Genomic DNA, 27,775 nt, shown 5'->3' on the forward strand with positions numbered 1-27,775 from the left:
TCTTCTGCACAACATAGAATTCATAACAAATTCCTCAAAAAACATTTAGTGGAAGACATAAGCTCAAACATGCAGTTTATTTAACTATAGAGCATTCCCCCAAGAAAGGGAAACATGTTACCTGAAGAAGCAATTAGTTTCTTTGGACTATGGAAAAGAACCCAAATTATCAGAAATTTTGGATCCTACAAAATGAAAAAAGAAAAAAAAAGATTTTTAAATATACACTGGTATTAAGACTGAAATCTTTTTTTTTTTTTTTCTTTTTAGTTTTTTTTTCCAATACCGGGAATCGAACTCACGACCTTGCGCTTGCCAGGCAGGCGCTGTGCTGCTGAGCTAAATCCCCAGCCCCAAGACTGAAATCTTAATGGTGAAATGTGGAAACTTCCTGTTGAATTCTAAGTGAGTTTTCCTTTTTAAACTTTCCGTTAGTGCACATCTACAGTATGTAATGCTTACACGCATCTCACGGTCAGCACAGGTACTGAGCACGTCGCAGCTCTTTTGATCCCTTTCCCCACTCGCTTAGTCTCTGGACCCTCTTCCCATCTGCAAAGGATCTGGTTTCCTATGCTCTATCTTTTACTTTGTTCTTTAAAAATTATTTATATTTTGGGTTTTTCATATAAGAGAGACTGTGATAGTTAAACTTGTGTGTCTGATTTACTTCACTTAACATGGTTTCAGAGTCATCCATTTTCCTACAAATGACTCAAATTTATCCTTCTTAGTAGCAGAGTGGTGCTCCATCATGTACAAATACCACGCTATCGTTACCCATCTGTCTGTTGATGGACATAAGGGCCACTTCCAAGACTCAGCTATTACAAACTGTGTTGCTGTAAATGTGGGTGTGCAGAGATCACTGTAATATGAGGTTTTTAACTCTTTTGGGAAGGCACCCAGCAGAGGAATACCTGGGCTGAATGGAATTTCTAGTTTTAGTTTCTGAGAAATTGCCACACTATTCCCACTAACAGTGTAGAAAGATTCCTTTTTCCCTGTAGTATTTGTTATTGTTTAATTGCTTGATGAGGGCCGTTCTTTCTGGGGTAAGACAGAACCACAGTGTTGTTTTAAACTGCATTTGTCTGATGGGGAGTCCTTCAACCCCCATGGCCTACCTGTCCTTCATAGCTGGCAGGCATCACATAGCTGACCACAGACGGAGCCGCCAGCTGAGCCACAACATCAGCATAGGGAGCAGTTTTCAGGGAAGCAGGAACTGGTTCCTTGGCAAACGTGAAGCAGCGCCAGGCTAAGGCATTCTGTTGAGAAACAAGCAGCTCAGTGTGGTACTGGGGTTGCTAATGGAACCCTTGACATAACTGCCTTTCACAAGGGAGATGAACCAGGCACACTAGGGCATTTACTACTCCAAACCAGTGTCCTCTGCAAGCGCTTTCCTCCCCAGTCGGTACTTACAGCATTAATAACCAGCCTGAGTGGCACGGAGGCGTGCGACCTGTTAATCAGTTTCACCGGGAGAGCCTTCCAGCCTCCGTAAGTCACGTCACCAAAATCAAGAACACCTTTCCTTTCCGTTTCTACCTATACATGAGAAAAAGAAACTCATTTAGGAAAGCAATACACTAATAAATACTACAGCCCACCACGCCTCTGGCCACAGGTTAAGAATCAGCCCTAAATGTAAACTCAGACCTAAGGACTCCCAGGTTATTTTACAATTGCTTACTTCCTACAGAACTAAATTTTGAAGTAGTCTGTGCATCCAGACATACTACAGAATAAAACAATGTCTCAGCTGCTGCTACGCTGAAAACAGCTTGGTAAACACTCAGCTCTCCTTCAAGGAGCAGTAACTGCTAGAGTCCCTTCAAAACTGTCATGAATATCACGGCATTTTCAGATTTACTCCAAACTTCTGATCAAATGAAGGTATTTGAAATGATGTAAAAACAGACACAGCAAAAGTTTAAAATACTAGACAATACTAACACACACACATGCACACGCCCTGCACTAGCAGAACATAAAATACAAGAAAATCACAGGCAGACTGGCAAGTGAGAGCTGACTTTTACGGTGGCCCACGAAGGCCTGGCGTCCGGCTCTGTCCCCAGGGTGGCAGAATTTAGCCACTGAAGACAGGACTTCAAGCCTGCAGTAGGCAGAGTGCAGCCAGGATGGCATCTGGATGTCAACAGACTGCAAGAACTGCAAGCTGGGGCCGGGCATGGGGCCTAGCTGCATTGCTGTTCCTCGGCCACATGCTCTCTGGGGACAGTTCCACAGACCACGACACACGGTCCCAGAGCAAAAGCAGGCACGGTGAATGGAAGTTCACAAAACTTCCAAACACCACCTGAAACTCAAAGACCGTGTAAACAAAATAACCGAGAGGACTCAGCTAAAGTAACTAGCAGAGGACGAGTTCCTCAGGAATCAGAAGTAACCTGAAACATACCACAGACAGTGCCCACCTTCTGCTGGAGCGGACATGACACACTCTCAGCGGTCACATTGGGGAAAGTGCTGCTCTCATGGACAGAGGCCTGGGAGGGACACTCTTGAGCTTCCTACACTGCTCAACACAGGCCTTGACTGCTTTTTCCTAAATATTATTTCGCAGGTTAAATAGCCTGCATTAAAATACAGGAAGGACAAAGACCTGTGTAGAAACTGTTACCTCAATGACAGGGCTCTCGGCAATGGCAGTGAGAACAACTCTGCTCGCCAAGGCTTCCGCTTGCATGATTGTCTCAGTGTCTGCTGAAAATGGCCACGAAGCAACCCTGAACACACATTTGAAAATCCCGGGATCCAACGGTATGAAAAGCACTGTTATCTCTTCTGCTGCATGTGGTCTTACGATGACTTTATTCTTGAAAACTAAACAAGGATATGTTGAGAGATCCACCTTTAAAAAAGAACCACAAAGTTTGTTAAGAAATGGCTTTACTTTGAAAATCAAGGAGAATCCCCTAGGTGAAGATTCCCTCTCCCAGATACATGCACTCCTCAGCTCGGACATCATGTCTTCCAAAACATCATGACCTATAAAACCTAATTAGTTGACATGCTTCATAAACTGAGTTGCTGTTGCTACATAAACACTGTGCCTTCCTGGTCCATTTCTGCACAGACCTGGTTATCTCACATTCACTTCTACAGGGTGCTGCAATGGTATTCACAGCTGGGAGCTTTCCCTGGGATGTGGTGCTACTTCTGCCCAGGGCTAACCACACTGGTCCCGTCCCCTTCTCTCCATAAGTGGGGATCTTCTTCCCAGCTCCCACCGCCACAGCCACCTCTCACCTTCCATCCTCAGCCTCTCCTTTAATCCCCTGCTTTTTGTAACCCAAGGATCCAAAAGCAGAGGAACACCAAGGAAAGTAAGAAGTGTGGAGAAGACCTTATGCGGCCAGGGAGAAAAGGCTGCTGCCTAGGGCGAAAGAAGTGCAGCCGCTCAGCCTCCTTCCCAGCAGGAGGAAGAAAGGAGACTTGGGGTCCAGAGTTACAGTGACAGTGGTCATCACTGCTCACATCAATCACATTCAACAAAGTCAGACTCAGGAAGTGGAGCCAGAAGTCAGAGCACTTAGTGACGTAAACACCAGTGCTAAAAGCAAACCGCAGTGGTTTTATAAATAAGTAACAAAGACAGAAGCTACAAACTCATTCAGATCTTGCTTCTCACTCTGTAAGTACTGCGACCGAGGGGCAGAGAAGATCCCGCGCGGGACAGCTAAGCAGCAGTGAGGAGGCGCAGGCAGAGCAGTGGGCGTGACCTGAGGAAGTCACAGTGCTCACCTTCTCCCCGTTGACACTGACACTCAGCACGGCCACGCTGACCTGCAGCCAGCGGTCGGTGGGGTTGAGCACGCTGAGGTGGGTCTGCGAGGCGATGCCCATGCAGCACGCATGCGGGAACCTCAGCTCCTCCGGCACCCTGACGCTCGCTGCCAGAGAAAGGCAAAGCACACTCATCAAATACTTGGAGGAGACACCACTGGGTGGGGGGTCACTACAATACGGCCTGCAGGGACCCAGGCCTCACACATGCAGAGCCTGGCTCCATTCAGCCCAGGAAAAGCAAAATGATTAACATCGGTGGAATCTACAAGTGACAGCAAATCAAGCCTGTGATGTCACTACCTATTGGTAACTAGCCCTTTCTTCTCTCCAAAATCCACTCGAAGTAGTAAGATCCCAGTGAGGCCAGGCATGGTGGCACAAGCTGGCGATAACGTGTTCATTCTAGTACTTCAGAGGCCGAGGCAGGAGAATCACTGCAAGTTCAAGGCCTGCCTGGGATACATAGTGAGTTTAAGGCCAGCCTGAACTACATAGGGAGGCTGAGCCAGGAGGACTGCCCTGAGTTTGAGGCCAGCCTCAGGTACACAGTAAGTTCAAGATCAGGCTGAACTGTATAACAAGGCCCTACCTGAAAAAAATGAAGAAGAACGGAAAAAGAACAAGAAGTGGACCCCAGAATAGCCTGCACTCCGGAAATGCCTGCCTGCTCAGATTCTGAAAACCACCCAATTTCCCCATCCTGGCTTGCATGGTGATTCTGGCAGGTGGACAGGAAAACAGCACCCCACGGAGTGGACACACCGCACCAGGAAAAGCACAGGCCCACTTTGCTTTGAAGACGGCTGCCAGGGAGAAGAGCTGCCCACCCATAGGTGCAGGTGCAGCCTCTCCCAAGGGCATCTGACCAACAGTGGACACTTCTCAGGTAAAAGAACACCAGACAAATCCAAGTGCAGAGCCAAAGAGAGACAGGGAAGACAGGGCCTAGGGTGCTGTCCACCATGAGTGTCAGTGTCATTCGAAGCCAACTTCAGGGACACCTGGCTGGAAATACTATGATGCTCTAAATATAGGACAAAGAAAGGAGGTAATAAGAAATGAAGGCCAAACCTGGGCATGGCGGTGCACGCCTTACCACGTTCATGACAGGGCCATAATTTTTATGCCTCACTGTCAGGCTGTTTGAACCACCAGTGGAACATTCAGGACTGTCACATAAATGACTGTCCCATGCATGACTGTACCACTTCTACCAAGAGTGGTACAAGCCACCCAATGGGACAGTCATGTGTATACCACCAGGAGTTCAAGCTGGCGACAGTGTGTTCATTCTAGCACTTCAGAGGCTAAGCAGCAGAATCGCTGCAAGTTCAAGGCCTGTCTGGGATACATAGTGAGTTTAAGGTCATCCTGAACTACAGTGAGACATTGTCTCAAAAAAATAAGACCAAACAATACTTCCTTCCAACAAACTAGTTTTGGGGAAAACTGGAATTTGAGAAAAATTTAAGAAAACTGAAGTTTTAAATAACAAACCTTAATAACAGAAAAAGCATCTTACCAAATCCTGCCATCATCCCTGAATCCCAGGGCTCGATCCCACAGCTTGCGCTGGCAGGGTGCGTGGGAAAAGGTTTTGCTGTGCTGTGCAGGGTCTGATGGAAGGCGTCAGAGCACGGGTTACAAAGGGTAGAGGAACCCAGCAGTCCAGAAGTGAGACCTGGCCCTAGACAAATCCCCATAGCCACGGGGTTCTGAACGTGGTCCCCTGCCACACCTGGGTAAGGGGGCCGTCCTGAGAACCCACAGACCGGGGCGCTGCCTGCGTGGCACGGAGGCGGCAACGCGACGTGTGTCCTTGCACACTGCTGGGCCAAGGTGGCTGTGATGAGGGGCGGCCCTGCCCAGAGCGCAGGATAGGAAGAGGGCACACTCTGCCCCTTGGCGGCGGCAGCGGGGGCGGCGGCAGTGGCAGTGGCAGCGGCAGCGTCAGCGTCAGCGTCAGCGTCAGCAGCGAGCTCGTGTCCAGGGATACTTCGTCGAGGGACCTGGCCCCAGGACTCACTGCCGGGGTCCTCAGAAGCTGTCCTCTGACCTCCAACCACGGGCTGTTGGCCTGGTGCAGGGAGCTGAGGTGGGGCCAGCCCAGCCCAGAAGCTGAGACCTGGCTGGCTCAGAGCCTGGCCTGTCCCGCAGCAGGACATCCCCACCAGCTGCCTGGCTTCCCACAGCGCTCCACTCTCAGAAGGGACCTGGCTCGAGGCGGAGTTAGGTTCCATGTCGTGAGGCCTGCTACTCAGAGAAGCAGCTGCAGCGGCTCTCCATACTCCAGACTCACTGGGGACCACTCGCTCGGGACCCCCTCGGGGGAATGCGGCTCCCCTGCTCTGCTGAAGGGACAGCTCTGCCTCCTCCTTGGGGGGCAGCGGGCTGGCTCGGATGATTGCGGTGCTCAGCTCACTGGTGAGGTCACTCTGTGTGTGACAAATGTCCAGAGTCACCCACAGATAACCAAACACAGTCACCCCAAATCATGGCAGTATAACCTCGAGAGATACAAGGCGGTCTACACAGCACTACCCCTCTGAGGAGGAGCTGCCCTACACACAAGACAGCAGTCTCATAGCTGCGAAAGACAGGCTTACATGAGAAAATTGCATTCGTTACTCTAAAAGTAATTATAATGTGAGGAAACTAAATGGGTGATATATACCAATGATGTCAAAAAAATGCACATGAAGGACCAGCTGTTGGGAAGCAGGGGATAGGAAACAGTATTTTACAATGCTGGGGACCAGGCTATGTGACTGGGGTCCCATGGCTCCGAGGCCAGTGTGACCTTGCTTTAGGAACAGAGAGGTAAGCGGAAGGCCGCCTGCTTCCTGCTTCCATGGGGAAAGCTCGTAACTGCACTTTTTCTTTTTTTTTTTGTGACTGGGTCTCACCATGTAGTCAGGCCAGCCCTGAACTCACTATGTAGCCCAGGCTGGCTCTGAACTTGTGGCAATCCTCCTGCCTCAGCCTCTCAAATGTTGAGATTACAGGTGTGCACTGCCATGCTCAACTGCAACACTTCTAAAGCAAGACAACATCTGCTTTAGAAGAACGCAGGGATATCGCTACGAAGAAGTACTTGTTCTCCACTAAACTGTTCCCCAATTACTGCAGTGGCTGTTCCATGGACAGTGCACTATCCTCTCTCCTGTGCTCCTCGCTGGCTAACAGAGCGGGTCACCATGGAGACGGTTGTCCCTGTCTACTGAGGCAGGCTCCTCTCAGTTCCCTTGTACCTTGAATACTGTCTTTTGTCTTTCTTTACTTCCCACAGCAACCAGAGTCACGTAACGGACACACTTCAGAGACTCAGTTCTGTCAACTTTACAATGAAAATCTAAATCCGTTAGCAACAGAGGAATGACGGCTGAGCAAGCTGCCCACTGCTACGGACATGAGGTCGGAGGTGACGCAGCACAGGTCCAGGCCCCAGACACCACTCCTGTCCACACGGACTACACACGCTGGAAGGCTCTGCGAACTGAGCCGGGTCCAGTTTCTGCACCTGTGTGGCCTGTGTGGTCTGTGTACTTAGCAACAGTCCTGGCCAGGGCTCACATGCACTTCTTCACGCACCACCTGCCGGTGACACTGCCAGCTTGTAGGGCGACAGGCGGCATTTACACCCCGGAACACCCTGCACTCTGCCTGGCTCTAGGTTTGGTAATCTCTCCTGGACTGAAGCTTTAGAAATAGAGATACTGACAGCCAAAGTCCAGACCCAGCTGCTTATTAGTAATAGTGCAGAATTGCCAGGTGGCCAGCATGGTCCTCCCTGCGCTGCTCCTCACAGGGGAGGATGCAGGTGTTGGGGGTTAGGGACCTGGGGACTCAACAGGAGGCTACCCAGCTCATCACTCAGTTCCTAGCCACGCAGAGAGCATGCAGACTCCACAGCCAGCAACCTCAGAAGCAGGCCTTGCTGACCAGACCCACACAGTGGAGCGGCCTGTACCGTGTGCAGAGTAGTCACAGCTCACCGCAAAGCTGAACACTCACACTCACAGCACACACGCAAGAACACACAATACACGCGCTGCTCCCGGATAAAACTCAGCTCTCCTACCCTACCTTGCCACAGGCCCGCACAATCTCTGACCTGAATTTCTGCAATAGCCTTACGTCAAATCTCCCCGTTCCAACCTTGCTCCTCCATGCCCAGCTGGAGCAAGCTTTTAAATCAAAAGCAAATCCAGAATGCATCACTACAAGTTGGTCAGTCCCACTTAATTACTCAGCCAGAAGCTCTCATGTACATGATTGTTCTTACTGCTTTGACCTTACTGACACACTCTCCTTTTTGCCCAGCTTACAAGCATTCAAACTCCAAAACCTGACCTCCCAGCCTCTCCAGCGCTTGGTCTTGCCTTCTCTGATTGCCAACCCTCTCCACATGTAAGATTCATTGCAGCCAACATAGGCTCCCCGAGGACCTGCGGCACAGTGCACAGCTCCTTCCCACCTCGTCCATCCCCCATCCGCCCCTTGGCTCCCGTTTAGCTCTAAGTTGCTGTGCAAATCAAGGCCTCCACACATAAAGCCTCTCATGCTCCCCTGCTGAGCCACCCGGCCCTGCCGCTGGGGTCTGCCACCTCCTTGGGATTCCTCAGGGCACACCCCTGCCTCAGCACACTTCACGACACAGTCTGCCTGGCACCAACAGAGCTTTTGGGGGTGACACCAGACTCTCGGCCCTCCAGTGCCCACCCAGCAGGAGCACCTGTTTATATGGACACGTGCACGTGCACACGCACACACTCTCTATTCTGCAGTGAGCAGGCCTGAGCTCCAGTTGCAGTTAAGCACAAAGCTGTCCAGAAGAACAGCCCGAGTGCTGCCCACCTTGCCGGCATCGTTAGTGGCTGAGGTTGGACAGGTGCTCTCCTGTTCAGACAGGTAAGTCAGTCTGCTCGCGTCAGCATGGGAACATGCCAGCCGGGACAGCTCACTCTCCTCACTCTCAGCAGGGCACTTCTGGGTACAGGCTGCTAAGTCGAGGGACTCTGAAGCACCCCTGAAGAGAAGCGAGAGCCTCATGTCAGTTACCTAGGCTTTACTCTCCACACCCACACCACAACCGCCCCCTCCGCCTGCCCTCAACTTGGGAGCAACTACGGCATGTACTCCCTTCTACATTTAATTATCTAAAGGCTGTGTCTAGTCCTACTGGATAACCTATATGGTAAGCTACAGTGAAAGAAAAGTGTTGTAGCATTTTTATAAATAAATATACAGACATTTAACGATTCCTTCGATAAAACTACACTGAGTATTTCATATGGAGTAGTGAACAAAAGTATTAAAATTTCTCTCCTTCAAAGAGCAAAGATAAAAAAGAGAACCATACAGGTAAAGGCAAAGAAACAGGTCAGATGCACTGACAGGAGTGTATACAGACACAGGGTGGCACAACTTTCCGCAGAGCAAGTGGGTGGGACATATCAAAAGCCCCCTTAACTCTCGTGTTCTGCATGTAGGAATGTTTCCTCAGGAAAAAATTAATGATAAAGACTTCATGAAAAGGTTATTTCATCATAGTGCTATCCCTGATAATTAGGACAACTTAAATCTCCTATAGGAGGAGCTGGGTTATAACAGAGCACTCTGCAGCCACAAAAACCCAAGCTGCTAGGGCTAGGGTGTAGCTCAGCCACAGAGTGCCAGCCTGGCAGTCTGTAAATGAAAAAAAGCAGGGTAAGAAAATCTGCACAAGGGTCAGGCGTGGTGGTGCATGCCTGTGATCCCAGCACTCAAGAGGCTGAGGCAGGAGGATTGTTGCAAATTCGAGGTCAGCCTGAACTGCATAGTGAGACCATCTCAAAAAGACAAAAAAAAAAAAAACTGCACAAGAAAAACAAAAATTCACAAAACATTTACAATGGTTGCCTTTGAGAAATGAACCTAAGAATGTGCACTTGTTCTCCCTATGCTTTTTGCAAGTTTTCCCACACAGAGCACACGCTGTCAGTAACAGCAGCAAGGAGAGGTGAGCACGTACCCTGACGCACTGGCCCGCGAGCCCTCGCTGGGTGAAGAGTGGCTGAGTGGGGAGGTGGACGGCCAGAAGCTCTCCTGCTCCTCCTCCGAGCCAGCCCCGGCGTGCTCAGCAGAGGCGTTCCTGCAATCTGCCGGGAAGCACATGTTGCAGTGAGAACAGAAAACACTGCGCACAAGCCTGTGAATGTGAGCGGGCACTCAGATACTCACCCACACTTCCCGGTGAGGCGACACAAGGCTCTTCAAAAGTCGTGCGCTTGTCACTGTTGCTTGTTTCACGAGCACCCTCCGTTTGCCTCTGATTTTGCATTTCTTCACACTCTTCCAAGAGGCAGAGGGGTGTTCTTCGGGGGCTCCTTACCGAGGAGTAACTGCTGGGCGCTGGAGTGGACACAGAGGCCGCTTCCTCACCGGGACCAGTGTCTGGCAAGGCGTGGTCGGAGGCAAGTGTCTGCCCGCCAGCCGCTGCGCCCTCCTCCCTCAGACTCGGCCGAGTGGAGTCTGAAGACTCAGCGGTTCCGAATGAGCCCCGATTCTCACTCTCTCCACTTCCGCCAGGAAGCACAGCTGCTGTCTTTTCTCTGCGTTCCCGCTCACTCAAGTTAGCAGCACAAGAGCTGACCGCGTGGACATCCTCAGCAGTCTGTTCTTTTAGCAACGACAAGTCCCACACGTCCAGCAGGCCAGCTCTTGACACACTTTCTAACCCACCTTCACATCTACTAAGGTCCGTTTTTGTGAGGTACTTCTCCATTTCAAATGCGCCGGAGCCACTGCCTCCGTGCAAGTCACCAGGGGAGCGACAGGACAACACGGAGCAGTCCCTGTGCTCGCCACGCTCCTGAGTAGCCTGGCCCCTGGCTCTGTTTCTCAGGGCCTTCATGAGGGCGGCAAACTGGGAGGGATCGGTGCTGACCGAGGCGTCCGCGATGGCTGACGCGATGGTGCTGATCCTGAGCACAGAATCACCATGGTCGGGGAGCTCCTCTTTGTGCTGGAGTTTGTTATTCCTGAAGAAAGAGTCCTAGAAATCAGAAAATGTACATCAGAAAAACTCACGCCACTTCTAGGGAATGTTCAAGTTAGTTGAATCTTTATTTACAGAAGAGCTCCCCTCAGTGGAAGGGTGCCCTGAGGCCATGATGGCCCTGAACCCCCTAAAACACAGGGCATTATTTCTTAGACATACCCAGAATAAAGCTCAACTATGAATCAGGCCCAGCAAGACATCAATGACAATAACTAATAAAACAGAGCAATCATAACAATGCACTGTAATAAAGATATGGAAAAGCCTGTTTCTCTATTACAGTTTTCCACGTAATATTAGGATACAGTAAACCTGTACGTGAAAGGTGACAATGGCAGAAGTACTAACAGCACAAGCTCCAACAGCAGCAAAAACCAGCAGCAAGTCAGGGCCAGGGATATAGCTCAGTGGCATAAGCGCTTGCCTGGCAAGCCTGAGGTCATGAGTTCGATTCCCAATACCAAAAAAAAGACGCAGTCTAGACAACAGGGGCGCGTCTTATCTCCCATAACTGGAAGTACAGATGGAGACATCTGGGTGATGTGGCAACTGACAGTGGCAGCAGCAAGTCATCTACGGTGTCTAACGCAAATGACGGCCATCACCAAACTTAATCACACAGAACCAGGTAAGCCAGTGGCATATCAACTACACAGACTAACGAGAAAGATACCCGTTACCAACTTCAATCATACAGTACCATGTAATTTACAAATTTTATTTTTAAAAAGCTTCATGACTTAAAGCAATGCTAAGGGGCTGGGGATTTAGCTCAGCAGCACAGGGCCTGCCTGGCAAGCGCAAAGTAGTGAGTTCGATTCCCGGTACTGGAAAAAAGCCAAAAAATAAAAATAAAAATAAATAAAGCAATGCTAAAACTGAATCAAAAATAATAAGGAACAAAAAAAATCAAACTACAAAGATGGATAAACCTGTGAGCCACTATTTAAAATATAATTCTTGGCAATTTCATTCAGTTGTTCAAATTATTTATAAGCAAGACATAAACAAGAACTATGGGGAAAAAAAACAAGAACCATGGGTAAAAAATTGAAATGCATCCAACAGCAAAGAACCATAAAACTACTGAACAAAAAGATTGCAATGCTAAGATTTTTGTCTTCAGTAACAGCAGAGTAGGTAACATAATCTCCTCCTAAGAGCAACCAGGACTAGACAGCATATTCAAGAAGACCTCTTACAGCTAACAAGGAGCTTTAGGGGGTGTTGAAAGAAAAAGGTCATGCAAAGTTATGGAGCCAAAACCTAAGGAGAAATCAGTAATCCAGAGATGCAGCCCCACTAGTGGGGATGCTTTTCCCAGGAGGCACTGTCGCTTCCGGAAGAGGGCGAGCACAACTGTTCTCATGGGGATGGGGAAGCCGGGCGAGGTGGCACATGCCTGTAATCCCAGCACCTGGGAGGCTGAAGCAGGAGGATCATTGCGAGTTCGAGGACAGCCTGGGCTACAAAGTGAATTTAAGACCAGCCTGAACTGCACAGCGAAACCGTCTTAAAAAGACAAAAAAAAAGAAAAGTAATCATGGGGATGGGGAAGAAAAAGGAGTTCAGAGTCTGCTGGGACCAGGTCTGGGGGTGACGGGAGTGCATGGCTGTGTGAGGTGCGTGCTTCAAGATGAGACCACGAGGGCTCCCCACAGGCAGGCCCAAGCCTCGGCAGGCCTTGTTTGCAGTGAAGTGGAGCCGTCTTGCGCAACATATAAAATGTGCAATAGAGTTAACACTCACATGTGAGTAAAACTTTCTTTTACAAATATTTTTGCCATAATGTTAAAAAAAAGGTGGGCCATAGGCTGCACATCCCCGTGTGGTGGGGTGCACGCAACTGGACTGGCCTCCTCCAAACCGACCCAGTCCGGTCAGCTCGGTCCCAACACATAAGCCAACAGCCTGTACTCACTCGTGTCCCCTGCCTGTCAGTAGCAAACACATTCAACCTGGAACACACCTCCCTGGGCTGGTGTTACTTCAACAAATTTCCTACGAACTGCAGCTATCTAAGTACATTTCAGGAAGATGGGTAAAAACAAAGAAAAACTTTTTAAAGCTCCCTGCGACAAGACACATTATCTTTAATGAAATAACTGTAAAACTGTGTCAGCAAACTTTTAAAATGAAATGATGTAAAGTAGTAATGCAAACAGCTAAAAGTTGTTTCTAAGCTAGAATTTTATACCAAGTAATAATACAATTTAACAATGATCAGGAGCAGCCGGTGTGGTGGTGCACACCTGTAATCCCAGCACACCGGGAGACTGAGGCAGGAGGATCATTGTGAGTTTGAGACAAGCCTCAGCTACAAAGTGAGCTTAAGGCCAGCCTGAACTGCATAGTGAGACCCTGTCTCAAAAAGAAAAAAAAAAAGGACAAAAGGAAAACTATGAGATGCAATAAAAGCTGTGCTTTCAGGGAAATATACACCATTAGGAAAGCAAGGCAGAAAAATCAGTGAGCCAGACATTCATCTCAAGAAGTTGCAAAAACAGCAAATTAAATCCATACAAAGTAGAAGCAAAGCTGGGATAATACATTTGACTATAAACTTGTTCTATAAACTCTTTTACATATATTATAAATTGATGGAAAATATTTTTTTAACTTCAAGACATTAGAAGCTGGGCATGGTAGCACATGCCTACATTCCCAGCAGCCTGAAAGGCTGAGGCAGGAGGTTTTTAAATTCTAGCTCTGCCTTGGCAACTCAATAGCTTAGTGAGACCCTGCCTCAAAACAAAAACTAAAAAAGGGCTCAGGAGCCAGGCATGGTGCAGGCCTGTAATCCCAGCACTTGGGAGACGGAGGCAGGAGGATCACTTCAAGTTCGAGGCCAGACTGCACTACAAAGTGAGATCAAGGCCGGCCTGAACTACATAGCGAGTCCCTGTTTCAGAAAGACTTAAAAAAAACAAGGGGGGGCGGGGCTCAGGATGCAGCTCAGGGCAAAGACTCTGGACTCAATCCCAGTACTGCAAAGAAAAAAGAAGACACGTAAGAAAACTGAAGGCTGTTTGTGTAGCTCAGTGGTAGAGCACCTGCCTCACATGCAAGAGGCCTGGGGTTCAGTCCCTGCACTCCAAAAACAAAACTGAAGCCAGGAAAATAAAACACATGTGAGGCAGCATGTACTCTTCACAGGCGAGCTTGTCTCCTCTCACTGGACAACTATCACAAGGAAGTCAAGCGCAGGTTCCAGAAGGGAAACAGTACCTCCGCCGTCCCCTCGGTGGCAGTCAGCGTCACATCATGCTCATGTGCGTCTGAAGTTCTCTCCAGGGTTTCCACCTGCAGGGTAACGGATCCTTGGCTCAGCTGTGCCTGGGACTGCTCGTTCAGATCTCCTGCAGAAGAGACAGTGTGCACTTACCCGCGCACGCTAACCCTTAGTCTAGCTGTTGGGAAGCATCTTACCACCTGTGCATCGGCTGCCCGAGAGGACAGGCCTGAGAGACAATGCAGACTGCAATCTCTCCCTCGCCAACGCTCATGTACACTCCTTCATGACTTTCACGCTGGGCTAACAGCGAGCACTTCTTTACAGTGGCCCAGCTCTCCACAGGAACACAAGCTCCTTACAGAGAGCCGCGCGCTGCACATAGCTTCACAGGACGCTCAGCTAAAGACACTGTGCTAGCAAAACAGGGCCGCTCAGTCCCTAAACACTGGCCCAGGAAATTTGATTTTAAGTACTTTTTTTTCGTTTTTTTGAGATAGGGTCTTGCTCTGTAGTTCAGGCTGGGCTTAAACTCACTACGTAGCTCAGGCTGGCCTCAAACTTACGGCAATCTTCCTGCCTCAGCCTCACAAAAAGTACTTTTAATAGATATGTCATATTTGGACTATCATCATCTAAATTCCAAAATATATCTTTAATTGAAAGTCTTAAGTAATTATTCACTAACTCAGAAACAATAGGCCAGAGTTAACTAGGGCATTTGAAATTATCTCATTTAGTTTCATTTTTTTTCTGAAACAATTTTTTGAAATTGATTTCTAGAAGTCAGAGATAAAAACCTTAAAAGTGACAAGTTTATACTAATGTTACATGCATGAGCAAAAGAATAAACACAGGAATATAAACATTAACAGTAAATTTTTAATTAATACAATATTCTGGATACAAGTAAAATACAACTAGACAATAACTGTATTTACCTCAGAAATCTATGATAGTGTAGTTTCATTTTTTACAAAAGCATTTGAGGTGGATTATGGCTGACTTGTTTCTACTTTAGACTGAAAAGAAATCTGAAAGGAATACTGAAATCTAAGCAGTACTGAAAAACTGCAAAATAGTACATGCATTTCACTCATAAAGAACAATACCACAGGACTAAGTTACAAGTTAAAAAGATGAGATTCTCTGAAAGCTTTCGTTCAAGCATTCAACCCATTACCTGAAGACAGACTGGAGTTCAGATGAGCCATCTCCTTCTCTGAATTACTTCTTGGCGTGTCAGACTTGCTTATTAAAGCAACCGGTGTGCTCTTCTCAGGTGATCTAATGAAATAACCAAATGATGGCTACAAAATAATTAAACATGAATTATTCCCTTAATTTTCAGCTGCTTTCCTATATTCTACATGATTTTATCTAATATTGCTAACACTGCTAAATGATTTCAGCAAAACAGCTTTTCCCACATAACCGCCAGTAGAGATAAATTGTAAAACTTGAAATAGAACCTTTTATTTCTCTAATGCTAGCTGTCTTTTCACTATTAAAATTAATATTAGCAAGTAAGTTATCCAAATTATCCAAGTAAGAAATCCAAATTAAAATGGCAAAAATGACACTTTATTCATCCAACCATTGTTAATCAGCACCTGCTAGGAGTTCTAATCAGTGACAGGCCAATGAGAAAAAAGAAAACATTCCTGCTGCCTAGGACTTACAGTGTAATGATGTCTTCTTTTGGAGACCAAACATTCCCTCAAACACATGCTGAGACTGTGTGTTCCTAGAACTTGCCTGAAAGTTTCAGAATGGGCTATGCCCAAAGACCCTGTGAAAATACATGGAAACCCTATGTGTTTCTTACACAACGCTCACACGCTTGGTCTAAACTGTGAATTCATTAAATGTACTCAATATTTTATTGATCTTCAGTTGGGAATTTCCTCCTTTGATCCAGTGACTTGAATGCATGTAGAATTTCTTAGCTAATATCAAAATAAAAATGCTGAGTAACAGACTTAGCTCTCCATGATTCAATGCTTTGCTCTTTTGGGGAGAGGGGTCTTACTATATAGTTCAGGCTGGCCTTAAACTCACTGTGCAGCCCAAGCTGGCCTTGAACTTGCAGCAAACCTCCTACCTCAACCTCCTGAGGCTGGAATTATAGGTGTGCTCTCACACCCGGTTCTAGTACTTTGTTTATCTACTTGTTTTCAGATGGAACTCAGTTACTCTTACTTCTCTGCAATCTCAAAAATCCCAATCAATCCAGACAGAAAAATTCCCCTCTGAGGGATTTATTTCCATTTCTCATTTCATTGCACAGAGAAGACAGGAACATAGCAGTTAGAAAGTAGTTCTGTTAATCAATTTACTACTGGCGACTCCTAACACTGCATCTACTGTCTCCGTGAAATCTACACTTGATAAACTCTCTCTGGGGACACTAATTCTCTGGAATGACCAGCAGACCAACTCCTGTGTCTGCACATCACCCCTGGCCCAGCCTCCACATCCCTCTCCTCCTTTTGCAGCCTCTGCCATTTTCTTCCTCCATGCCTCCACTCCCTCTACCCAGCCACACAGAGCTGGAAGCACCGGGCTGTGCCTGGAGAGGTTGGTGGCGAGCAGCCCTTTCCTGCCCCATCACTGAAGGTCCAACCCAGCTCCTGCAGGAGGTCCACACGCTGAGCTGTCCTGACCCTACCCACCCTCCTGGCCAGGCTCTCACAGTGGCGCTATTCTCCTTAGCACTGGGTCTCACTGGCAGAGCACTTGCCTAGTGTGTGCTAGGCCCAGGTTCTACACCCAGCACCACCAACCAACCACATGAAAAATACTCCATGTTGGTGCTAAATGCCTTACAAACACTATCACATTCAAATCTACGACACTCTATAACATGATGGCGAACCTTTCAGAGCTTTCAATAGGACAAACAGCCCACTGCGGCACACGTGCCACAGGTTCACCACCACTGCCCTGTAACATTGCCTTTCACTTTAGAAAAGGGGACACTAAGGCAGAGAAGAGTTCAACTGTTCAATGTCACATTAATAAAAGGCAGAGCTACTTCCAGAGTCAGGTTGGACCCACGTTATAAAGCCCACGCTTTCCCGGAAGAGCACACCTGCAATCCCAGCTACTCAGGATGCTGAGGAAAGAGGACTGCAAGCTCAAGCCCAGCTGGGCCAGTGTGGAGAGAGACCCTGTCTTACAAAGAAATTTTTAGAAAGGGCTGGGAATGTAACAGTGTGAAGGCACTGCCTTCAATCCCCAGTGGTGCAAAAACATGAAAACATAAACCTAAGCTTTGGGCTGAGTGTAGTTTGCAAATTCAACGCTGGCCTGGGAAACTTAAGAGATTCTGCCTCAAAATAACAGAGGGCTGGAGGTGCAGCCAGTGGCAGAACTTGGGAACTTCCTGCCTAGCATCCAAGAGGCCTGGGGTTCAGTCCTCAGGACTGCAAACAAAATCAAGAACGTAGGCTGTACCGTACAACTCTCCTGTGCTCCTGACTCTGCCTCTGCTTCACAGCTACCACTTCAGCCATGCTGCGCTAACCCCCAACACAACGCCGCGTGCCAGGGTGTGGGTGCAAAGCTCCTGCAGAGCAGGGGCGGCATCGCAGCAGTGAGGCTCACCCAGAGTGCAAACACTGCTAACCTCCCAAAGTCACACTGAGGCCTAGTGTCCAATACAACGCTGCTGAGAGGCACCAGGGCTTCCAGAGCCTTTAGGATCATGAGAAATCTGTCCTCATGACGGGATTAATTCCATCCTGCAAAGGTGCGTTAGTTATGGAAAGGGCGTTGTCATAAAGCAACTCAGCCTCCTCCTTTCTTTTTTTATTTTTTTGGTACTGGGAATCAAACTCATGACCTCAGGCTTGCCAGGCAAGCGCTTTTGCCGCTGAGCTACATCCCCAGCCCAGCTTCCTCCTTTCATGCATGGCCGTTCTGCTTCAGCTCCAGCCCAACCTGACGCTGACCAAACGTGGCTGCCCCATCCTGGGCTTAGCCTCATGGACTGTGAGCCAAAATAAACTTCTTTATAACTTAGCCAGCAGCAGGTATTTTGTTGCAGAGCACAAGACGACTGAGAAGACATCAGTAGCTTTAACCACCTCTAACGCATCTCATACTCACTCTTTTCACACTGCTTCCACCACCAAGGCAACCAAGAGCTTCAGACCTTTGAGCAAAGAATTCTCCTAACGACAGCCGTAGATAACTGGCCTCATCTTTGTCCAGATCCGATGTGCTCAGTGATTTCCTCAACAGACTGTAATTAACTGTAGCTGTCCACGACGTATCACCCAGGACAGCCGAAGTGCTCTGAGCATCTATGTTTTCTTCCTAGAAAAAAAGAGGGCTGTTACTGCTTTCTTGTGTTTATTTTAAAGATAAAAAAAGAAAATATATTAACAAACAAACAGACATAAACAAAACAACACTATAACAACAGAAGTAATACAGAATTTCAGACAACGTGATAGGAAATTAACAATGGTGGTTGTATTACATATTGTTATCTTCAAACTGGTTACTCAGTTAAACAAATATAGGCATGCAAGATTGATCAAACAATTAAATATTAACTGTTCCTTTCCATAAAGCAATAGAAATTAGTAGTACAATTATCTAAGCCATCTTGTGTGTCATATTTTCCCTTCTTTCCTTCTTTTCTTTTCCCTCACTGCTTTCTTTTAACCCTCCTAGCAAGCATTCTTTCTGCTCTTTATGTGAAATTTTAATTTTCACACAAAAAACTAAGAAAATCTGAGAATTAATTTTTAAAACATTAGGCAAAATATCTGGACAAATGTGAATGTAAATAGCTACAAAAGCTGCAGAATATCTAGACATGATAGCACACGCCTGTGATCCCAGCACTCAGGAGGCTGAGGCAGGAGGATCATTGTGACTTCGAGACCAGCCCGGGCTACAAAGTGAGCTCAAGGCCAGCCTGAACTGCACACCAAGATCCTGTCTCAAAAAGACCCAAGAAAGGGGAAAAAAAAAAAAAAAAAGCTACAGAACAACTCATATTTGAATACCTGAATTTATAATACGCACTATCTTAATAATCAAACCATGACTGTCACAAAAAACTTTTAGAAAGCACACATCTTCAATAAAAACAAACAGGGTTAGCTTGTATTAAAATAAATTTTAAAAACTATGAAAATACCCATAGGAAAGAAATAGATAAAATGGCAAACACAGACTCATTTCATTTCACTTCATTTTTGTTGTTCTGGGATCAAACTCAGGGTCTCACTCATGCTAGGCAAGCACTACATCCCTGAGCTAGAGCCCCAACCCAGAGATACATTTTTTTTTGGGTACCCAGAATCAAACTCAGGACCTTGGGCTTGCCAAGCAGGCGCTGTGCTGCTGAGCTACCTCCCCAGTCCCAGAGATACATTTAGGTATGCAATACTCCTCAACTGATACTTTAGAAGGGAAAGCCACAGCTGTAATGTGAGAAACAAGAAATAATTCTAAACTAGCTGTTCAGAGGGAAACAAGCATTTTGCCTATGTTGAAATTAATACAAGAAAAATTTCAGACTTTGGTTAAAGCAAATAATTACAAACCTGTATAAACTGATGCTCTTTATTAAATTCTTCTTCATCTTTTGCAATCAAATCCAATACTTCAGCTTAAAAAAAGAAATTTGTATATATACATTATGCTAGTGCACAAAACGTAGCTATTCAAGAAAACGAAGTACTAAGGAAACACAAGCTTTAAAATGATCTGAGAATGTCTACTCATGAGACTTACATATCTGTATTAAATACACAAGTCTGGCTGCCAGTCTTTGCTAATGAGCACTCCACTGTGGTTGGTTTTATACTGACTGATCTGCTACAGGGGCTTTTTTATTTTTAGAAGATTCCAGTTAAGCCAGGGACAATGGCACACACCTGCAGTCCCAGCTATTCAGGAGGCTGAGCCAGGAGGATGGCTTGAGCCCAGGAGTTCAAGGCCAGCCTGTACAACACAGTGACAACCCAAGTCAAGAAAAGAAGGATTTCAATTATCTTTGCATTTTTTTTTCTTGGCAATACTGGCAAGTGAATTTTGGGCCTTCACACTGGGCTGTACCCCCAGCCCTTTATTTTTTATTTCCATGACAAGGTCCCACTAAGACACAGAGTTGCCAAGGTGAGGCTTGAATTTATAATCTTCCTGCCACAGCCTCCCAGAGTGCTGGGATTACAGGCGTACACTACCACACTCAGTTTACCATTAGCTTTTAAGAGTGCAAGACACCTGAATACAGGTGCTCACCCATGAACACACATGGAATCTCACCTGGGGCCATCAGACTGCCAATATGCATGCATCTGCACAGCCAGCCCCCAAATCCACAAATGCTAACACGGCCAGCATCAAGAGGCTCTCACACTTGTCTCTGAGTACCACTCTCCCCAAACTTAATCCACAAGTGTGTGTGTGCAGACTTGCACAGACAGAAGCATGTGCCGTGTACTCCTAGTGTGCACTATTTTAGTCAACACATCTATGACTTCATCCCCAGTGCTGCCAGGAGCTGAACATCCCTCATTCCCTGGCCTGCGTCACCCGCTGATGGGCATGTGGGAGGGTTCCAGCTTGGGGCTAATACAAAGACTGTTGCAATAAACAATTAGCATGTGCATTGGCAAAATGCACAGCCTTGTCTGCCAGGTAAGTACTCGGGCATGGAGTCACTGGGCCATGAACAGGACGCTCATGAAGCCCAACTCGCCAAGGTACTGCCATGTCAACTTCCAAGATGGTGCCACTTTACTCTCCCGCCACATCCAGGGAACCCCAGGACTTATGACTTGGAGGGATAGTCAGCACTCACTGTTCAGCTCAGACCTTCACTGCCCTTCGACATCAAGACATCAGTGAACGTCTTCAATGTACCTTACCTTCAAAACTCTGACAGGTATTTCAACCACTGAATGCCTCCACCTCAGACCACAGGCACCCCAAATCTACAGTTCCCTCTGACACCTCCCATTTCAGTATAGGGCAATGCCATTTTCCCACGTAACTCCACCTACAACTTCACTCTTGCCTTTCTACCTTCTCCTGAAATTCAGCCATCAAATCTTCACTGTCCCACTTTGGTCTTTCATTAGCTACTTACTTTTAATTTTTCATTCAAGTGATCTCCACAGTGAGAGACTCACAAAGCAAAGCAGACTAACAACCCAAGCCTCAGCTCCAGCTGACTGCCCCTGTTCCTGGGCCTGTCACTTTTCTCCCATCGTTTCTACCTTTCTTAGCCTTTGCAATTGCTCCTTTACCAGAACATTTCTTTTTCTCAGGATAGCATTAAGAGAAACCAACTAAAGCCTAAAGTCCTTTCTAACCTTGCAGTGCCATAGGTCCAAATAAGAAGTAAGAGCGCTGGTCTGGCTCAGTGTCCTTACCTAAGGAAATGGGTAAGAGTGACAGGCGCCAGCCTTCATTCCTACAAAAACTAGTGAAGCGCGTGTTCTAGGCGACAATTATATCCCAGAAGGGATCAGATGTAGCTGACCAGTACACACAGAGTAACCTCTTTTTTTTCTTTTTTTGGAGACAGGGTCTCACTATGCAGTTACTTGAGCTCACTTTGTAGTCCAGGCTGGCCTCGGCCTCTTGAGTGCTGGGATTACAGGCGTGCGCCACCACGCCCGGCTTCACACAGTGATCCCAACATCAACAGAAACAACGATGTGGTACAATAAGTGGCTACCTGCATACTTACAACCAGATCTGAAGTCTTCATTCATTTCACTTAGCGACACATTTAAATCTTGTTTGTTATTAAAAGACATGTAATAGGCAAGGTCAGTGACCCATCTACCTTCTTCATTTTGATAAACCACATTCTGGGGGAAGTTCATTTCTAAAATATAAATTCCAAAAACATCCAATGATACATGTAACAACTAAAATGACAAAATGTTCTCAAATAATTTTATTTAGTTGACTTTAGTTATCACTAGTAGTAAAGCCTGCCCAAAACTAGTTAGAAAACGGACAATCCATCTTCCCAAAAGAAAAGCAGCTCACTGATGGCAGTGAGCCAGCCGTACTTACAAAGCCTACACTGGACAGCGAGGGAAAACGGAAGGGCCTAGGTATCCAGGACTTGTATCTAATGTCCCCCTAAAAGCTCATGTGCTCGTAAGTGGGCCTTTTCTCAGGTGTCCAGATCTAGAGTGCGTGAATATGGATTAAGGCTGTGTGCTAACTCAATTAGAGAACTGGCTAGTTTAGAATCGTTCTAGGTGTAGATAAAGGAAGGCCTACCCTAGGTGTGGGTGACACCAACCTACAGGCTGGGATAAAGGAGAAAGGAAGGCTCGCTGCTGCTGCTGCTCCCTGCCTGTCCTGCTACGGAGTATTTTTCCTCTGCAATGCCCTTCTGCCATGTCACACTGCCTTGGAGCCAAGCATCCACTGAATCCTCTACAAACTGTGAACTAAAATAAACCCTTTCTCCTTTAACTTGTGGATATCAGCTGTCTTGTCCCAACAATAAAAAAGTAACTAAGACACTAGGACTCTGAAAGGATAGGGATAGGACAACCCGAACTTGCACGGAGTCTCTGTCCAAAAGTGTTATTTCAGAGCAGCACTTCTCCAATACTAGAATATGTAAAATTCTTTACAATACATAATACATTTAAATACTTCAGTATGAAAGACCGGCAAGTTTCCCACAGAAACATAAGTATTCGAACTGGATAAACAACTTAGATATTTCCTAAATCCTACTTGAAAAGATAAAATAGTTTCCTTACGGTCTTTACTCTTGTCCATGGACTCAGAACATTGGTACGTTCTCCTTTTACAAGTTGGTGACCAAACGGTATCACTGGAATTAATTCTACTGTCACAAGCATTCTTGAAAGATGCTGTGACCACACTTTTCTGATCAGGCACTGCAGGAGCCTCGACATCTAAGCATCCATCCTTGAGCAAAACGGTTTCAGAATCTGAGGCCAACTGAGAAGGTCCTGCCCCTAGTCCCACAGAGTTAGCGGAGTCAGAACCACCTCTGTCGGTGTCATGGAAGTAAATGGGGTGAAGTTTCTCACTGGTAACTCGGGGACTCTGCACCAGAACATCCTCTTCTGTACTTTCCTTGAAAAATCAGTAAAAGAGAAACAGGAAGTTTTGTCACAACTCATTTTAAAATTTTATAGGGAAAATAACGCACTTGATATAAAACATTTATGATATGAAAGAAAAGACCATCCAGTATTTTACTATACTTTAGTATTTTACTATACTATTTATATATGAATCAATATTACACAATTTACCAAAATCTAACTTTAAAATGGGCTCACAGCAAACATACACATCAACAGATTTAAAAGACAAAGTGATTTCTCTTTGGCTATTATATTATGGGATGACAGAACTATACATTTCACTTTTATAGTTACCAATAAAGTCTCTGTAAGACTGTTTAAGCCCATTAGTGTCACCATCAGCTTCATAAAACTGTGAAGAATGAAAGTGAAAAGACAGATATTCACATCTTTTAATAGGAGTAAAATATCAGATAACATCAATGCTCTTCAGGAGCCAATATCAATTTTACCAGAGAGCAGACTAACCCAGTGCCAAAACCACGCTCTCCAGTCCTCTCTGAAATGGCACCTGTGGTTCTTTCCTACAGTAACCACTGCCAGGAGACACTCGCCTCCCCACAGTGCTGGTCGGACACACTCAGTGTCTCCATGGTCGGGAGCGCCAGCACAAGCTGTAACAACAGTGCTCACTGTTGTAAGGAGACACAGTAACAAGAACAGCCTGATCAGCAGCTTCTAAAGTTAAAATGCTAAAAGGAGGAAGCTCCATATAAGAGAAAGCATGTTGGCTTTGCAGTAAGAAAGACAAATTCAAATCCTAGTGTCATCATTTATTAGCTAGGTGTGATTTGCCAACACTACTGTATAAAAATAAAGTTTTAGATGTAGAAGCATAGGACAAAAGACAATAGTTTTATATTCCTTATAGATAACATCTTTGGACACTTCAGTGTCTTCCCCCAAGAAGATACATCCCAGTCCTAACCCAAGCACCTGTAAACCATGACATTATTCTGAAACAAGGAGGGCATCACAGGTGCAGTTAACACTAAGGCTGAAATGACTGCCTCTCATCCACGAGGAGCCACACACTCCTTCTCCAGAGAGTAAAAAGCAGCCTATAACCCTCAGGCATGCAGCACTGCCAAGGAGAGGATAATCAATTGGTCAGAGCCAGAGACGACCACCACAGTTCAAGCCTGTGAGAAATGGGGTGTCATCAGCAGAAGAAACAAAAATAATGGAAAATATATATATTTGAGTAAAGTAAAAGATGACTAAGTTTCTCTTTATTTAACGATTGCACATTGGGCTAAAGAAATTTTTAAGTGAATAATCTAAATCCAAGTCACTAAATGTTTAAAGAAAATATATGCAATTATATAATCTTAGCAATAATAAATATTTATATACAAACACAAGCATTATCAGTAGTGACTTTTGTATTTTTTCTATTTTTTCAGGAGTCAACAATAATTGTCTCTTTTTTTAAAAAATGGATATACAGAAACACAAGACTTTCTCCTTTTCACAGGAAATTTAAAGAAAATAAATCTAAACTTACTTTGGTATGGTCTGCCCTTCCCTTCTCGACTCTCCAAGTATTTGGGGAAGATGGAAACACACCATCTACAAGCATTCTGCCATCTCCAGGACCTACACACTGGCCTGAGAACCAAGGAAAAGTTAATGGAACAGTGTCACAGTGTGCATAAAGCAACAACTGCTTTTTCCAGTCCAATTATTTTATGTAAACCTTATATTTAACATTCCTATGACAAATTTAGCAAATTGCAAATGAAAAAAGAAGTACCAGCCAAAGGCAATAAACACAGCAAACTGCTACCATGCAGAAAATTAGTTTCTAATTCTCAAGTGTCTTCACAGAATACTACCATTCATAACACTAAATTGAAGAAGTACCTACTGCAATATTTCTAATAGCAATTAATTCTGAATCTATGTTAAAAGTAAAGAAAACAATCTCATTTGTAAGAGCAAGTACAAAAAAAAAAAAAAACATTCAGAGCAAATTTAACGAAGCAGGCAAATATAACTCAGGAATTACTCATAGCTCTTTAGAAAAATTTTAGACTGCTGAAAGATCTGAGGAGACAAGCAGTTAATGTATGAAATCCTACCAACAAACAACTGAATTTAAGAAAAAGAGGTGAAGTCAGCCAGGCTCAGTGCTGCACACTTGTTGTTCCAGTTACTCAGGAGGTGAGGTAGGATGACTGCAAGTCCAAGGTCAGCCTGGGAATCTTAGCCAGACCCTCTCTCAAAAAACAAAAATGAACCAAAAAAGCACTGGGGATGTAGGGCAATGCTCCCTGGTTCAACCCTGGCACCACAAGAAAAAGCAAAAGAAAGGCAAGCACAGAGCACACGAACAAAGGAAGCACATCTGAACACTTACTGGTTCCTGACAAGCCAACGCGACTTTCTTCAGTCTCTCTCTCAGTCCTTTCACAGCTTCCTGAAGAGCATGAGCCCTGGGAAACCAGAGAGCTGTTACTTCTGGATTGAAACTTCCAGCGTTGGCTGCTGTTTTCATTTGCCTGTTGAAAGACTTTCTTAGCTGTATTAATCCTTTCAATTAAAACTGAACATACTGCGGAGGGAAACGAGGGGCACAAGGTCTGCTTCACTGAGGCTGCCAGGCAACAGACACACAGGAGAAGATCAGCACTGCAGCCTGGGTGGCTGCCTTGTTTCCACTAGGCTTCCCGAAGTAACAATGCTGGGGACGGATGCTCACAAGAGCCGGGGGTCCTCCTACAAATGATCCCACATAGCTCAGAGCAGGGACCTGCGCCAGGAGACGCCTAACCAACACCACCTTACTGCAAGCATCAACAGTGCGCTGAACGCACCTCGGCCACCACCATCTATGTCTGTGCCAAATCCACAAACAAGAAAGGTTTGTCCTGAATTCTTGCCAAAATGTTTATCTAACCTGGCCAGGAGGAAAACATTAATCAGACCTATCCAGATTATGTGTCATGCTACAAATCAAAGGGCCTAAACTTTATAAAATGTTTCATGTCATGAAAGAACTCCAAATGAAGGGAATAAATAAATGCGACCACCACAGGCAAATATAATCTTTGAATTCTGAATCATAAAAAATAAAAAAGTAAAATAAAAATATTTTGGGGAAAACTGAAAATTTTAAATATGGCCTGTAAGTTAATTTAAACTACTATATCAAAGCTAGGTAACAGAACAGTGATTAAGAGGAAAAATGTTGTTTTATAGAAGAAATGTCATAAAATGTTTGCAACTTCCTTTCAAACAATTCCAGGAGGGAAGTACTTAAAGAGGGACAAAGAATGCTAGTGTGGACAAAGGACATAAAGTCCACTGTGCTATTCTTTTTCATTTCTTGCAGGTGAGGGCGAAGTAAGACACAGGAAAACACAGATGCTGTTTATCCATCCACAGCGGGAAAAACAATCTGAAGAAATCAAAGGCTTAAATGTTTACATCCAGTAAGACCAACAGTAATTTTCTAATGTCAAATTTCTAAAAATAATCATAAACATTGGAACATACCTGACTAGGAACCCTTGCAGGTAACCTAAAATCTTTTTCTAGAGATTCTTGTCCTTCTAGGCCTTCATAAATCATTGCTGGAATTGCCAGTTGTTCAAAATAAGCCTCCAAATGATCATCATAAAACTCTTCATCATTAATATCATCATCTACCAATAAGTGGGGAAAAATCAGGAGAAAAATTAGGCTTTAATGTAAGAATTGGCCATGTCCTGTGTGAATAGCTTCCTCCGCCCAGGTCCTTCTACCATGCCATTTCTGCCCTGGAGCCAGCTAACCACTGACTCAACCTCTACAAAACTTGAGCCAAAATAAGCCTCTTCTTCCCGAAGATATGGATGCTATTTCACCCCAGCAGAAAGAAAGTAACTAAGATACACACACGTTTTTTCCAGCACCATTCACAGTAGCCAGAAAGTTAAAAAAAAAAAAAAAAAACCCAAGTATCCAGCAAAACGGATACACAAAATGTAGTCTATCTAGACAATGGAATGATATTCAGTCACTGAAAGAAATGACAGCCAGGTTGGTGGCACACACCTGCAATGCCAGCACTCAGAAGGCTGAGGCAGGACTGCTGGGAGTTTAAGGCCAACCTGGGCTGCATAGTGAGTTCAAGTCCAGCCTGCACTACAAAGCAAGACCCTGTCTCAAAAAAATAAAGTAGGAATTGACCTATATAATTTTTAAGAAGGCAGATAAAACATAAATAGGTCAATGAACAGAATGAGTGCTTTTGCTTCTGTCGTGAAGGAAGACTAACAGCAGTCCGTCAGGAGCATTTAATAGACTCTGCGACCTCACTAGAGGGCAGAGTGGAGACAGACCCTGGCACACTGTGCCTGCAGCATCACAAATCAGTGGAGAAGAGCAGACTGTTCAGAAAATGGTGTCGTGAGAAGTCAGCACTAGTGAAAAGGACAGAGAAGCCTATCAGAGCAGGAGGGAGAAAGACAGCACCGCAGGGATTTTCAGAGCTCAGCAAGGGCAAGACGAAGCTGGAAGTCTCCATCACAGGCAGGGCCGTGAGGGGTGCTGCCCTTAGAGATCAATTTT

The 27,775-nt window shown here is 45.6% G+C and overlaps 1 protein-coding gene across 7 annotated transcripts in view; it reads right to left on the reverse strand.

Moving 5' to 3' along the window:
* Cep192 (centrosomal protein 192kDa) overlaps window positions 1-27,775 on the reverse strand; it is a 70,575-nt gene that overhangs the window by 27,918 nt on the left and 14,882 nt on the right. For 5 of the 7 annotated variants that reach the window (XM_013512751.1, XM_013512786.1, XM_013512709.1 and 2 more), the window contains 18 exons: window positions 26,720-26,868; window positions 25,581-25,722; window positions 24,726-24,829; window positions 22,862-23,204; window positions 21,820-21,960; window positions 19,664-19,728; window positions 18,210-18,419; window positions 15,280-15,406; window positions 14,093-14,223; window positions 10,045-10,858; window positions 9,836-9,962; window positions 8,680-8,851; window positions 5,345-6,257; window positions 3,778-3,926; window positions 2,654-2,884; window positions 1,429-1,554; window positions 1,128-1,271; window positions 122-185 (listed from right to left, as the gene is read on the reverse strand). In XM_013512751.1, the coding sequence (XP_013368205.1) occupies window positions 122-185; window positions 1,128-1,271; window positions 1,429-1,554; window positions 2,654-2,884; window positions 3,778-3,926; window positions 5,345-6,257; window positions 8,680-8,851; window positions 9,836-9,962; window positions 10,045-10,858; window positions 14,093-14,223; window positions 15,280-15,406; window positions 18,210-18,419; window positions 19,664-19,728; window positions 21,820-21,960; window positions 22,862-23,204; window positions 24,726-24,829; window positions 25,581-25,722; window positions 26,720-26,868 (4,152 nt within the window). The remainder of the gene's footprint in view (window positions 1-121; window positions 186-1,127; window positions 1,272-1,428; window positions 1,555-2,653; window positions 2,885-3,777; window positions 3,927-5,344; window positions 6,258-8,679; window positions 8,852-9,835; window positions 9,963-10,044; window positions 10,859-14,092; window positions 14,224-15,279; window positions 15,407-18,209; window positions 18,420-19,663; window positions 19,729-21,819; window positions 21,961-22,861; window positions 23,205-24,725; window positions 24,830-25,580; window positions 25,723-26,719; window positions 26,869-27,775) is intronic. The other 2 variants (XM_013512821.1, XM_013512845.1) reach the window with 2 other exon arrangements.

Source organism: Chinchilla lanigera, unplaced genomic scaffold, assembly GCF_000276665.1.
Source record: "Chinchilla lanigera isolate Chin_1 unplaced genomic scaffold, ChiLan1.0 scaffold00001, whole genome shotgun sequence".
Taxonomy (NCBI): domain Eukaryota; kingdom Metazoa; phylum Chordata; class Mammalia; order Rodentia; family Chinchillidae; genus Chinchilla; species Chinchilla lanigera.